This window comes from Lipophrys pholis (assembly GCF_963383615.2).
Source record: "Lipophrys pholis genome assembly, contig: SCAFFOLD_28, whole genome shotgun sequence".
NCBI lineage: Eukaryota > Metazoa > Chordata > Actinopteri > Blenniiformes > Blenniidae > Lipophrys > Lipophrys pholis.
The window spans coordinates 114,312-129,124 of NW_028292088.1; the positions used below are offsets into that span (position 1 = coordinate 114,312).

The 14,813-nt window shown below is 49.5% G+C and overlaps 1 protein-coding gene across 3 annotated transcripts in view; it reads right to left on the minus strand.

Moving 5' to 3' along the window:
• The window catches only part of gbf1 (golgi brefeldin A resistant guanine nucleotide exchange factor 1), a 142,566-nt gene that overhangs the window by 77,457 nt on the left and 50,296 nt on the right, over positions 1 to 14,813 (minus strand). For 2 of the 3 annotated variants that reach the window (XM_080493903.1, XM_080493902.1), the window contains exons 4-7: positions 11,553 to 11,684; positions 3,132 to 3,250; positions 2,938 to 3,046; positions 1,473 to 1,533 (exon numbers count right to left, since the gene is read on the minus strand). In XM_080493903.1, coding sequence (XP_080350029.1) covers positions 1,473 to 1,533; positions 2,938 to 3,046; positions 3,132 to 3,250; positions 11,553 to 11,684 — 421 coding nt within the window. The remainder of the gene's footprint in view (positions 1 to 1,472; positions 1,534 to 2,937; positions 3,047 to 3,131; positions 3,251 to 11,552; positions 11,685 to 14,813) is intronic. The other variant, XM_080493904.1, reaches the window with a different exon arrangement.

Genomic DNA, 14,813 nt, shown 5'->3' on the forward strand with positions numbered 1-14,813 from the left:
ACGATGCAGCGAGAGCGTTTGAAGGAGCTTCCATGCTGACAGTGTTCTGAGTACATACGTACACTCCCCGGCCACTTTATTAGGTCCACCTTGCTAGTACCGGGTTGGACCCCTTCTGCCTTCAGAACTGCCTTAATCCTTGGTGGTCTAGATTCAACAAGGTCCTGGAGACGTTCCTCAGAGACGTTGGTCCATATGGACATGATGGCGTCACGCAGTGGCTGCAGGTTTGTCGGCTGCACATCCAGGATGTGAGTCTCCTGTTCCACCACATCACAAAGGTTCTACTGGATTGAGACCTGGTGACTGTGGAGGCCTTTTGAGTCCAGTGAACTCATTGTCATGTTGAAGGAACCAGTCTGAGATGATTGGAGGTTTATGACATGGAGTGTTATCCTGCTGGAAGTCGCCCTCAGAAGACGGGTCCACTGTGGTCATAAAGGGATGGACATGGCACCACCAGCACCACCAGCACCACCAGCACCACCAGCACCACCACCACCAGCACCACCAGCAGCACCACCACCACCAGCCTGAACCGTTGACACAAGGCAGGATGGATCCATGCTTTCATGATGTTGACACCAGATTCTGACCCGACCATCTGAATGTCGCAGCAGAACTGGAGCCTCATCAGACCAGGCAAGGTTCTTCCAGTCTTCCATAGTCCAGTGTTGGTGAGCCTGTGGGGGTTGGAGCCTCAGTTTCCTGCTCTTAGCTCACAGGAGTGGCACCCGGGGTGGTCTTCTGCTGCTGGAGCTCCTCCCCCTCAAGGTTCCAGGTGTTGTGCCTTCAGAGACGTTCTCCTGCAGACCTCGGGTGTAGCCAGTGGTTACTGGAGTTCCTGCTGCCGCTCTATCAGCTCCAACCAGTCTGGACATTCTCCTCTGACCTCTGGCATCAACAAGACATTTGACCCACAGAACTGCTGCTCACTGGATCTTTTCTCTTCTCCGGACCATTCTCTGGAAACACTAGAGATGGTAGATGGTTGTGGGTGAAAATCCCAGTAGATCAGCAGGTTCTGAAATACTCAGCCCATCTGGTACCAACAACCAAGCCACGTTCAAAGTCAGTGGAATCCCCTTTCTTCTCCCTCCTGATGCTGGTTTGACCTGCAGCAGGTCTTCTGGACCAGGTCTACATGCCTGAAGGCAGTGAGCTGCTGCCACCTGATTGGCTGATTAGAAATGTGCGTTAACGAGCAGTTGGACAGGTGGACCTAATAAAGTGGCCAGTGAGTGTAGGTGGTTTCAGTAAAGAACAGCACCCACTAGTGGCCACATGGGAAAACCACATCCTTTTCAGTATTTCTGCCATTTTGAAAATGTTGCCGAGTACACATGAAACCTTCCCGAAAGTCAAACATAAGAAGGCGTTTTCACCTGAAACGTGATGAGAACAGGCCTCAGCGTACACTTTGAAGCTTAACTCCACCAAGTGATCATACAGAATGTCTGCTGTCCACTGACCTGGAGAACAGGAGCTGCACCATGTCCACCAGAGTGTGTTCTGCTGACTTCCTGAGGAGCTCTGCAAACACACACATCAAATACATTCAACACAAAAGACTTCCAGCTGTGTTCCTATACTGGAGGTGAAATCAGGACAGGGACAGAGACAGAGACAGGAGGGCAGATACTAGAAAGACTTCCAGCTGTGTCCCTATACTGGAGGTGAAATCAGGACAGGGACAGAGACAGAGACAGGAGGGCAGATACTAGAAAGACTTCCAGCTGTGTCCCTATACTGGAGGTGAAATCAGGACAGGGACAGAGACAGAGACAGGAGGGCAGATACTAGAAAGACTTCCAGCTGTGTTCCTATACTGGAGGTGAAATCAGGACAGGGACAGGGACAGGGACAGGAGGGCAGATACTAGAAAGACTTCCAGCTGTGTTCCTATACTGGAGGTGAAATCAGGACAGAGACAGAGACAGGGACAGGGACAGGAGGGCGGATACTAGAGAGACTTCCAGCTGTGTTCCTATACTGGAGGTGAAATCAGGACAGGGACAGAGACAGAGACAGAGACAGGAGGGCAGATACTAGAAAGACTTCCAGCTGTGTTCCTACACTGGAGGTGAAATCAGGACAGAGACAGAGACAGAGACAGGAGGGCAGATACTAGAAAGACTTCCAGCTGTGTTCCTATACTGGAGGTGAAATCAGGACAGGGACAGAGACAGGGACAGGAGGGCAGATACTAGAAAGACTTCCAGCTGTGTTCCTATACTGGAGGTGAAATCAGGACAGGGACAGGGACAGGGACAGGAGGGCAGATACTAGAAAGACTTCCAGCTGTGTTCCTATACTGGAGGTGAAATCAGGACAGAGACAGAGACAGGGACAGGGACAGGAGGGCGGACACTAGAAAGACTTCCAGCTGTGTTCCTATACTGGAGGTGAAATCAGGACAGGGACAGAGACAGAGACAGGAGGGCAGATACTAGAAAGACTTCCAGCTGTGTTCCTACACTGGAGGTGAAATCAGGACAGAGACAGAGACAGAGACAGGAGGGCAGATACTAGAAAGACTTCCAGCTGTGTCCCTATACTGGAGGTGAAATCAGGACAGAGACAGAGACAGGGACAGGGACAGGAGGGCAGATACTAGAAAGACTGCAGAGGTGTGAGGTTTGTATACTTTGAAATAGTCCATCCTTATTTAAAACATTTAAATTCCATTTGTCAATGTTGATAGAAAGGTGGTGCTTTGTGATGGTGCAGTGGTTGGCATTGCTTCACATCCAGAAGGTTGTGGGTTTAAATCTGTGTGGAGTTCACATGTTGTCACTGTGCACGAGTGTGTTTTCTCCACCGCTTCACAGCCAGGTGAGGTTTAATGGTGCCCTCAGGTGTGAATGTGTGTGGACAGGTCACCTGTGTGTGACCGTCTAATGAACTCGTGTGATGATCACTATCGCCGTGGCTCACCACTCAGCCGCATCTCGAAGCAGATCCTGAAGCAGGACTGCATGATCTCACACACCGACTCGTTGGTAAGATGAGCTCCAACAGGCGTCAGCAGGAGAGTCCTCAGAACCTAAAGCGCCAGCAACACAAGAATGTCCCCCCGACATTAAGAACATGAAGCTCCTGAGCAAAACTAGATCAAGAAGGAGTCGTACCTGGAGGATCTTCATCAGGACCACCTCGTCGCTGGCGGGGTCCGTTCCCACGAATCGGGCGTGTGTGACTGCGTCCGCCATGTTTTCAATGGCCTCTGCTGCTGCTTCATGGTTCGCTTCTGCAAACAGCAGGAAGAGTCCGAATGAAGGGCGGTACCGTGTGAGTGAGGAAACTCTGCTGGTTCCCCGGACCTTTGTTGAAGACTGCGTCATATTAGAAAAAGTAGGAACTCAGGTTCCCTCTACATTCCTGAAGTCTTCAAATTTCTTTGGTTTATTGTCTTTAATTGACGCTGATACACCATCGCCACAGGTCTACACCGTCACAACAGAGCCCTGCACTGGGTCGGGTACTGGAGCTCGTCCTCCGAGGTGTGTGTGTGTGTGTGTGTGTGTGTGTGTGTGTGTGTGTGTGTGTGTGTGGGGGGGGGCAGTGCTTGGTTGCTAAAGCCAGTTTAAGTAGTGCCAGCTCCGTCTCTGTGTCGTTTTAGGCAGCAAGCCTCCAGCCGTCATTTGGACGGTCAATTTTTGAAAAAGACGGCCGAAAAAATAATGTATTGTTTGTTCCAAGTCTCTAAAATATATGTTCACTGTACAGTCGAACCTCGGACGGGGGGGGGGGGGGCTGGGAGCAGACAAATGGTTACTGTTAACACACCTTAATGAGCAGACAGCTCATTAAGATTGGATTTGTACTTGATCAGAATGAAAATCAGCTGTTATGGTGGTGTAGTACTCACACACAAATCTATATCAGACCAGATTGCTGGACTGGACCTCCTCCGTCAGGGGCAGTGAGAAGGAGCAGCAGGATGATAAAGCCATGAGAGGTCTGCCTCTCATGGCTTTATCATCACGGCGGCTCTAATGAGCACATGTGGCCCTTTGTTGGACCAACTGGCTGTCACAGCAACAGGAGCCAGTGTTTCTGAAACCCGAGCGGCCGGCCGGCCGGCTCGCTGCCTCTTTTCCTTTCCCATCGCCTGCAGGAGCAGCAATTCATTAAGTAATAATCAGAGGGAGAGAGGGCTGGAAGAATGAAGGGGGGGGGGCTGAGCAGGGGGGCACACAGGAGGATTTCTGAAGATCATGAAGACTCTGGAGGTTTTAGGATAGTGATTATCACTAAACATTTGATCATTCCACTGCAGGAAGCTTTTCTTATTGGCTGGTGTGAAGAGCTGCGGTGTGTAAAGCTCTGAGAAGAGCTGGAGACCAACAGGGCCCACATCCCTCCAGAGGCCAGGGCGACAACGAGCATGGGGGCCAGGCTGAAGACATCCAAGGTCCAGGCGCAGGAACTGGAGCCACCAGGGGCTCCAGCAGAATGTCAGAAGTGATATAAAACACTAATCCTGCTCTTGGCACACAGTCTATACAAGCGCTCTCCAGAGGAGGGGCCCATTGTTAAAATAACACAGAGCAGAGGAGAGGCTCAGTATGTGAGTGTGTGCCTGAGGGTATGTGGGCAAAGTCAACAGGGGGTTGAACCAGCTGCCACATAAAGCAGTTTAACTCTATCAAACTCTGCTCACAGAAATCAAAGCTGTGGCGTGAGTGCAGCCAGCAGAGAGGCCACAGAAAGCTCTCGACCTGCACTCTGCATCTTCAGAAAGCAAACAAAGGCTGCTGCTGTTTCCATGAGCAGGGCAGGAAATGAGTTTGTTCACCTGTTCATCTTCTGAATGGCACAAGATCAGCTTTCAGGCTGCACCACTGGACACCAGGACAGGAACACACACTAACTGATCTCCTAATATCTGATGTGTAAACAGGGGCTGTGCCAGTCCCAACGTTTAGGTCTCTTTCTGCTGAATCACAGCAGATTAGAAGAAGAAGCCCTCCTCCATGGCGCTAAGTGATGACCAGCAGTGTTGAAACCCCCCCACGCCCTGAACCCTACTAAATACTACATGGATAATCCTGAAGTATCTGCTGTGTCTCTGAGAGACAAAGAGGAGTCGGAGCTTGTTGGGATGAGTTGCAGTGTTCACCGGTTTTGTACAGTAACAAGGATCCATAAACACGAGTCCTCAGTGTCCTCAGTGTCCACAGTGTCCACAGCTCCAGGGAGGTGGGTGAGGGACAGGCTGACCTCACAACACTGGACTGATCGAACCCTAACCCATGGGGACAGGGTCTTCTTTTATTGTGTAACCCAGACCACCCTCCAGCAGACATTAAAAGGTGGGAGAAGAAGGAAGAGAAGAAGAGAAGCAGAGGTTCAGCACCACACACAGCAGCAGAGTGGTGTGCCTACACCTCTGGCCAGCAGATGGCAGTGGTGGACAGGAGCAGTGGTTCCTGCATATTCAGTCTGTCTTCAACTCAGAGTGCAGGACTGTGATGATGGAGCAGGGCTCTGGACACCCAGCTGACTCTTCAGCCATCCCACCCCTCAAATAAAAGCATTTTTAACTATGGCTCACACCTTAACATGGCAGCTCACGACTGTAGTGTGTGGATGGACCACTCTTTCACTGTCCCTGGCGTCCATGTTGAGTTACCCGAGTGTGTGACATGTGGAGAGAAACAGCTAGAGGGGATAGAAGAGCCAAAACAAGTCTCTGGAAGTTAAACTGCTGAAGAGCTGAGACAGCTAAAACCAGTAGAACTTAGTTCCTGATTCTTCTCCTTGAATTCCAGAGACACCACGAGGTGACACCAGCTTCTTAGGGATTTGGTTTCTCTGAAGCAGAACAAGTTTAGTTGTGGAGCTTGGAAGCTGTGTTTCTTTAAAGATGAAAATACTGTGTGTGTTTGGTGCAAAGTAGTGAAAAGGCCTGTTTGGTCTGAAAGTTGCAGCCCCTGTGTACTGCAGACTGTTCAGGACCGTAGTGGAGTTTTATTTTGGAGGTTTGTTATTCCTCAACCACCAAACGTAGCTGTTCCACTGGATATTAATCCAGAGCGCAGTACTCTTCACTGTGTGAGTATTGGTCTGGTTTTGATATCCTGCACAAACTGAACCTCCCATCAAAGCTGCCGATTCCGATCCAGAAGGTTTGGGTCCAGCTTGAAGAACCTGGGTTTTAAATGTTCAGTGTGAAGCAGCTGTGACTGGAGACAAGACAATACCACTGTCTTTACCACGCTGTCCTGCACCGTCAGCACAAAGTCCAGCTTCTCACACACTCGCCTCAAGTTTCAGTGCTCTTTCAACTGGCATTCCTTAATGTGGGCTTAAAGCCCCCCACCCCACCACCATTACCCCCCGCCCTTAAAGATCCCCCCACCCCCATTACCCCCCGCCCTTCCAGTTCCCACCACCACCATAACCCCCCGCTCTTAAGGATCCCCTCACCACCACCATAACCCCCCCTTAAAGATCCCCCTACCACCACCATAACCCCCCGCTCTTAAGGATCCCCCTACCACCACCACCATAACCCCCCGCCCCCTTCCAGATCCCCTCACCACCACCATAACCCCCCGCTCTAAAGGATCCCCCTACCACCACCACCATAACCCCCCGCCCCCTTCCAGATCCCCTCACCACCACCAAAACCCCCCGCCCCCTTCCAGATCCCCTCACCACCACCATAACCCCCCCTTAAAGATCCCCCTACCACCACCATAACCCCCCCCCCCCTTCAAGACCCCCCTATCACCACCACCATAACCCCTCGCCCTTCCAGATTCCCCTACCACCACCATAACCCCCCCTTAATGATCCCCCTACCACCACCATAACCCCCCGCCCCCTTCCAGATCCCCTCACCACCACCATAACCCCCTGCCCCCTTCCAGATCCCCTCACCACCACCAAAACCCCCCGCCCCCTTCCAGATCCCCTCACCACCACCATAACCCCCCCTTAAAGATCCCCCTACCACCACCATAACCCCCCCCCCTTCAAGACCCCCCTATCACCACCACCATAACCCCTCGCCCTTCCAGATTCCCCTACCACCACCATAACCCCCCCTTAATGATCCCCCTACCACCACCATAACCCCCCGCCCCCTTCCAGATCCCCTCACCACCACCATAACCCCCCGCCCCCTTCCAGATCCCCTCACCACCACCAAAACCCCCCGCCCCCTTCCAGATCCCCTCACCACCACCATAACCCCCCCTTAAAGATCCCCCTACCACCACCATAACCCCCCCCCCCTTCAAGACCCCCCTATCACCACCACCATAACCCCTCGCCCTTCCAGATTCCCCTACCACCACCATAACCCCCCCTTAAAGATCCCCTCACCACCACCAAAACCCCCCGCCCCCTTCCAGATCCCCTCACCACCACCATAACCCCCCCTTAAAGATCCCCTCACCACCACCATAACCCCCCGCCCCCTTCCAGATCCCCTCACCACCACCATAACCCCCCCTTAAAGATCCCCCTACCACCACCATAACCCCCCCCTTCAAGACCCCCCTATCACCACCACCAAACCCCCCCCACCACTATACTACTACTACCCCTCTCTGCCAGACCCCCATGGGGTAAAATGGATGGATGTTCAACTCGTGAAAACAAGCAGAGGAGAGAGCTTACACTGAGGCTGGTCGAACATACATATGTGTGTGTGTGTGTGTGTGTGTGTGTGTGTGTGTGTGTGTGTGTGTGTGTGTGTGTGTGTGTGTGTGTGTGTGTAAAGCATCTCCACACAGTGTGTTTCTGTGTGACATGACCGTCCTGACTTTATACTGTCGTCCAATGAAGGTCTGCTGTTTCTCTAATCCTCATCTGTTTCTGAACATCTCCACCTCCACCTCCACCTCCATCTACATCTCCACCTCCATCTACATCTCCACCTCCACCTCCATCTACACCTCTACAGTTATTGTGTTCAATGATTCCAACAAACTACAACCAGGCAACACCAACATCCTTCATTAGGGGGCAGTATTGAGCTCTAGGAGTTCTGAATTGTGGTAACACACACACACACACACACACACACACACACACACACACACACACACACACACACACACACACACACACACACACACACACACACACACACACACACACACACACACACACACACACACACACACACACACACACACACACACACACACACACACACACACACACTTTAATTAGTTACAGGTATTCTAAGTGTGTAAGGGTGTCCATGTATTGATAAATGACTACTTATTCACCGGGGTGATGTTAAGATGATTGCTTGGTCATAGGCTGGTTTTATATTCTAGAGATGGAAATATTCCATATTGTTCATTTAAAGGGGCCTGAAATAGGATTTGTAAAAGCGTGTAGTTTTTTCAGGTTTTTGTGAGATATGAGGCTCTTATTGTGTTGAGCAGCTGTTTTGACAGCACGGTGACATGGACCCGACGCTCCAGTCAACATCTGGTCCTGCACATTCATTCACACTGAGCAGAACAACTGGTCCATATTTGTGTGCTGAGGCTAACGAGGACAAGCAGTCCTGTCTGAGTTCCAGCACCAGTCTCTGTCTCTGTCTCTGCATCCAGTACGAGAGCAGGACATTCCTGATGTTCCTGACGGAGCGGAGCCCACGATGAGCAGCAACACCAACCCAGTCAAAGAGGAGAAACTGGGTCCAACCACTGGGACCACATGGACACAGTGAGACCAGACTGGACCAGGTTCACCTGATGGCTACCTGCACTCTAAATGTGGCTTCTATCTACCTTGATATCAGGACATCAACTAATGCCTGGCTGAAGCCCTGCCCCACAGGGAGCCTCTCTGGGAGGAGGTTCCTATCTCCCTTTATTTACACTACAGTTGGGCCAGAACCGTTATTAAGACGTCCCGCAGCATCTAAAATATCAGCGGGATCAGTTTCATGACCATCGTTAAAAAAACTATCTGCTGCACATACAAGCCTCTAGGGGCCAAATCTATTGGTCAATATAGATCCTTTAATGCCTAAATAATGGGTGTTTGTCCAACCCTTCTGTGTGCGGGGTTGACTTTTCAATGTAAAACTATCAGCAAGATAAAAGGCTTGTTTTCAGAGGGATTTGTGGAGATGAGCGTTAATCCAGTTTTTGGATGTGACGTCATCACGTGCAGCTCAGTACTTGAAGTGAAACAGAAGATACCAGCTCGTCTTCAGAGAGACTCCAGACGTCCAGGACGTCCAGTGGTCTGTAGAGCTACAGACAACTGGACTGCCAGAGTGCCATGAATAGAGCAGTGTTTCACCAACGTGCACATCGCTGCTGCTGCTGCTGCTGATTGATTGATTGATTATCTATCGATCTATATTTCTGGTCTGAGCTCTGTAGAAACTACAGACAAGTCACACACTGGTGAGTAAAGCATATGAGGAGAGGCTCTGTCTCATCACTTCATTAACTAAAGGTAGATTATTTTGTGTAACGACTCTTCATACTATTTACTGTGTAATACAGTGAAATGTACTGATATTGTTTTAATGAGAGATTTATGTTTGAAGGAGTAATCGGTGTGGACTTAAGGTGATTCCTAATGAGTGACAGTAATACTGTATACCTGGGAACATATCAAAATGTGGATACCACTGAACTGCAGTTTTCACTGTGTGCATAACAAAGCAACCACCAGGGCACCGAACAGCCTCTGTAATAGATCAGCATGAGCAGCATGATCAGCATGAGCAGCATGAGCAGCATGAGCAGCATGATCAGCATGAGCAGTATGAGCAGTATGAGCAGCATGATCAGCATGATCAGCATGAGCAGCATGAGCAGTATGATCAGCATGATCAGCATGATCAGCATGAGCAGCATGATCAGCATGATCAGCATGAGCAGTATGAGCAGTATGAGCAGCATGAGCAGCATGATCAGCATGAGCAGCATGAGCAGCATGATCAGCATGAGCAGCATGATCAGCATGATCAGCATGATCAGCATGAGCAGCATGATCAGCATGATCAGCATGAGCAGCATGAGCAGCATGATCATCTGAGACGGCTCAACTCACCGGAAATGAAGGAAATGCTCAGAAAACACTATCTCAACATTAGCAGGAGTTATTCTAAGTTTATATTCTCAAGAGACATTCGCATAAACGTCATTTTTAAGTAGGAGGTGTATTCAGTAGGAGGTGTATTCAGTAGGAGGTGTATTCAGTATGTGGTGTATTCAGTAGGAGGTGTATTCAGTATTCAGTAGGAGGTGTATTCAGTAGGAGGTGTATTCAGTAGGTGTATTCAGTAGGAGGTGTATTCAGTAGGAGGTGTATTCAGTATTCAGTAGGAGGTGTATTCAGTAGGAGGTGTATTCAGTAGGTGTATTCAGTAGGAGGTGTATTCAGTAGGTGTATTCAGTAGGAGGTGTATTCAGTAGGAGATGTATTCAGTATTCAGTAGGAGGTGTATTCAGTAGGAGGTGTATTCAGTAGGAGATGTATTCAGTATTCAGTAGGAGGTGTATTCAGTAGGAGGTGTATTCAGTATGAGGTGTATTCAGTAGGAGGTGTATTCAGTAGGAGATGTATTCAGTATTCAGTAGGAGGTGTATTCAGTAGGAGATGTATTCAGTATTCAGTAGGAGGTGTATTCAGTAGGAGGTGTATTCAGTAGGAGGTGTATTCAGTATGAGGTGTATTCAGTAGAAGGTGTATTCAGTAGGAGGTGTATTCAGTAGGTGTATTCAGTAGGAGGTGTATTCAGTAGGAGGTGTATTCAGTATTCAGTAGGAGGTGTATTCAGTAGGAGGTGTATTCAGTAGGAGGTGTATTCAGTATGAGGTATTCAGTATTCAGTAGGAGGTGTATTCAGTAGGAGGTGTATTCAGTAGGAGGTGTATTCAGTATTCAGGAGGTGTATTCAGTATTCAGTATTCAGTATTCAGTAGGAGGTGTATTCAGTAAGAGGTGTATTCAGTAGGAGGTGTATTCAGTAAGAGGTGTATTCAGTAGGAGGTGTATTCAGTAAGAGGTGTATTCAGTATTCAGTATTCAGTATTCAGTAGGAGGTGTATTCAGTATTCAGTATTCAGTATTCATTATGAGGTATATTCAGTAGGAGGTGTATTCAGTAGGAGGTATTCAGTATGAGGTGTATTCAGTATGAGGTGTATTCAGTAGGAGGTGTATTCAGTAGGAGGTGTATTCAGTAAGAGGTGTATTCAGTATTCAGTATTCAGTATTCAGTAGGAGGTATTCAGTATTCAGTATTCAGTATTCAGTAGGAGGTGTATTCAGTAAGAGGTGTATTCAGTATTCAGTATTCAGTATTCAGTAGGAGGTGTATTCAGTAAGAGGTGTATTCAGTATTCAGTATTCAGTATTCAGTATGAGGTATTCAGTATGAGGTATATTCACCCTCACCAGTCTAAACCAGTGTGAAGACAAACATACTATATTCAGCACTTTGAACGTCACAGGGAGTTTGTGAACTCTGACAGATAACAAGAGAACTAGTTCTGGTCGGGTTCAGAGTTCTGGTTTGTATCAGCGTGAGATGAAATGTGAGCTTGTCTTACCAATGAGACCATATGACAGGAACTTGTTGACTGAGGTGAGAGCGAGGCCTGTGATTGGTCCGGTGGTGTCCTCAGAGCGAACCACCTCCAGGAAAGGACGCAGGAAAACGTTGGGTTCAACGTCAGATAGTTCTGGAGGAGAAAGAACACACACACACACACACACACACACACACACACACACACACACACACACACACACACACACACACACACACACACACACACACACACACACACACACACACACACACACACACACACTTTAGTTTGTTACATCATGTCATGTAATGATAAATGAGTTTACTTCTGCATTCTGCTCCATTTGGAACCCGTTGTTTCCAACCGGCCCGGTGCCGTACACGTTTCCAACCGGCCCGGTGGCGTACACGTTTCAAACGGGCCCGGTGGCATACACGTTTCAAACGGGCCCGGTGCCGTACACGTTTCCAACCGGCCCGGTGCCGTACACGTTTCAAACGGGCCCGGTGCCGTACACGTTTCCAACCGGCCCGGTGGCGTACAGGTTTCAAACGGGCCCGGTGCCGTACACGCTCCGTTTCAAACGGGCCCGGTGCCGTACAGGCTCCGTTTCCAACTGGCCCGGTGGCGTACAGGTTTCAAACGGGCCCGGTGCCGTACACGCTCCGTTTTGAACGGGCCCGGTGGCGTACACGCTCCGTTTCAAACGGGCCCGGTGGCGTACACGCTCCGTTTCAAACGGGCCCGGTGGCGTACACGCTCCGTTTCAAACGGGCCCGGTGGCGTACACGCTCCGTTTCAAACGGGCCCGGTGGCGTACACGCTCCGTTTCAAATTATCAGCAGTGTTTTTATTTCTTGAGGAGGAAACTTCAGTTCAGTGTGTTTCTGAAGAAACTTCCAGAGTTCCTCAGGAGCACCGGGTCACGAGGGGAAGCAACAATACCAAACAGGTACAATAACAAGGGGGAAATTGTGGGAGTCACGCATGGCGCTGTGAAATGTTGTGCCAGAGGAGTGCTGGCCACAGCAACCCCTCCAGGATTAAGGCTCCAGAGAAGGAAAAACAAGGTCCACTTCAAACACACCGAGCAGAGCGTCCCACCAATGTTCCAAAGGACACATGTGACCGCCAAGCATCAGCTGAGATATCCAATCGGCTTGTTTAGAAATCAAATCTGAAATCACTCCCCACATGTTCACAGCCTCTGTATCGGCTGCCGGCTCACATGTAGGATCTGTTTGAAAAGCAAATCTCCTGCTTTCATCAGGGCTTTGATTTCAATCCTGGTTCAACGTGAAATCTTGCTTGAGTTTTGGTTTGGAGGGTGAAGGGTGAGCCAGGGTGTAAATTTAGCAACAGAAAATAAGCATGGAAGATGAAGTGTATGTGAAAAGGGAGGAAGGAAGCACCCCAGAGGCAGAGTCAGCAGCAGAGTGAGATACGTGCTGTTTGATGTGTCCTGAAAACTTTTAAAGGGGGTTTAGTGTCCCATTACTTTACAGTGTGAAAAAACATGTCGTGAGGCTGGAAGAGGGGTGCTCAAATGAATCTGTCAATAGATCCTGATGAAGACTTCATCAGAGGCGATCACCCTGTAAGTACTATGGCTGCGTTCCCAAAGACCACAGATTGGAAAACTCAATTGTGTTGTATTGATCCGGCTGGCCATCGGTGAACACGGGGCTGACGGCAGCGGTCCGCCTGTGGCCACCAGCAATCTTCTTAAATAAAGTCTAAATACAGGCTCTGCTGCTCCACTCCATCGCCAGGGCTTGTGAAAGAAAGAACGACGGCTGCAGCCATGCTGGAGCAATCATTCTCTAACCAGGTTGACCTCTGGCTGACATTGACCAAAGTAAGACCAAAAGATAAAAACCTGCAGGATTAAAGAGCTTCACCCAGCCGGGCATGTTGTCATCTCAGGGCTGGGTTTGCTGACTTGAGAGTGCGTACAAGTCTGAGTCCAGTTAAGCTTAATTGGTTGAAAAAAGAAAAAGAAAGAAAGGCTTGTGAAATGAGCCCATTAGGATGCACCATGAGCCTAATCCCATCTACCTTTACCACGCCAGGGCCCCATGGTTCTGCTCCGAGCTGCAGTGAGAGTATCCAGCCGTGTGTGGATTACCTCTCTAAATGACCCCGGCAAGGAAGGGGGGTGAACTTCGGCCCCCCAGGAGAGCACCTCAGGATGAGGCCGGCTCTCTTCAGAAGAGCAGCCATCTTTAACACATGCACATGTATTGGCAGTGGAGCAGAAAAGGCTTAGAACACATGGAGGAACCACAGGAGATGACTGTGGGCTGCACCTGATTGTTGACACCAGGAGGACAAAACAGGAGGAGCACTGGAATCACATCATCTCCACCCCAAACACACAGACACTGGATCTGTGGAAGACCCGTTTTCATTGAAGGTTCCAGGGACTTCACTCAGAACTACAAAGGTTCCTGTGCCCATTCAACCTTTCAGTTCACACCTTATCGACGGAGTTTGTTCAGTTTTGCTAATTATTGAGCATTGATGCTTTGCGGGCCACTGAGTGTGTCTGTCCAGTCCACAGGCCTGCTGCACCACAGCCCCCCCCTCTAGTTAATGTCCAATCACTGATGTGGCTCCGCCCACTCAACCATTCCACATGTCTTTTCCCTGACAGCCGATCACGCTCAGCACAGAAGAACAGTGGTGGGTCCAGGTGATCCGGAGTCGGGCCTGGTGTGGTTCAGCAGGTCTCAGTGAGCTTGTTGAGGTTCAGTCTCAGCATGAGCAGATCGATCTGGTTGTCCGTGACAGGACCCAGGAACAGACCTGGTATTTCTTAGTCTAGTTAGCACCTCTGTCTCTTTCCACGACACTGTTTCTTAAGATCTCAGTCACTTTGCCTTGCATCCTGGTTCAGTCCCACATTAGGGGTCCTCAGAAGATGGAGGTCCTAAGCCCTGTACTTCTGCCTTGGTGTGTTGCACAGACTGCTAGTACAAGTACAAGGTACTGGAGCTGAGAAGCAGCGGCACCACTGCCGCCGCTCTCTTAAAATAAAATAAATCAATAACAAAGGGAGGCAAGGCAAGCGCAGACAGAGGAGCTCCGGCTCCATACAAATCATTTTGTTTGCAGTTGGATACGACATTTCACAGGTTTAACAGAAAAGTCACTGTTTTTGTGTCGACAGCCATTAAAGAGTCAACGATCAAATGTTAACGTCTGCTGAAGTTAGAGGCTAACCTCTAATGCTATCCTCCAGAGGACTCTGGAGCTTAGCATTTAGCATAGTCCCTG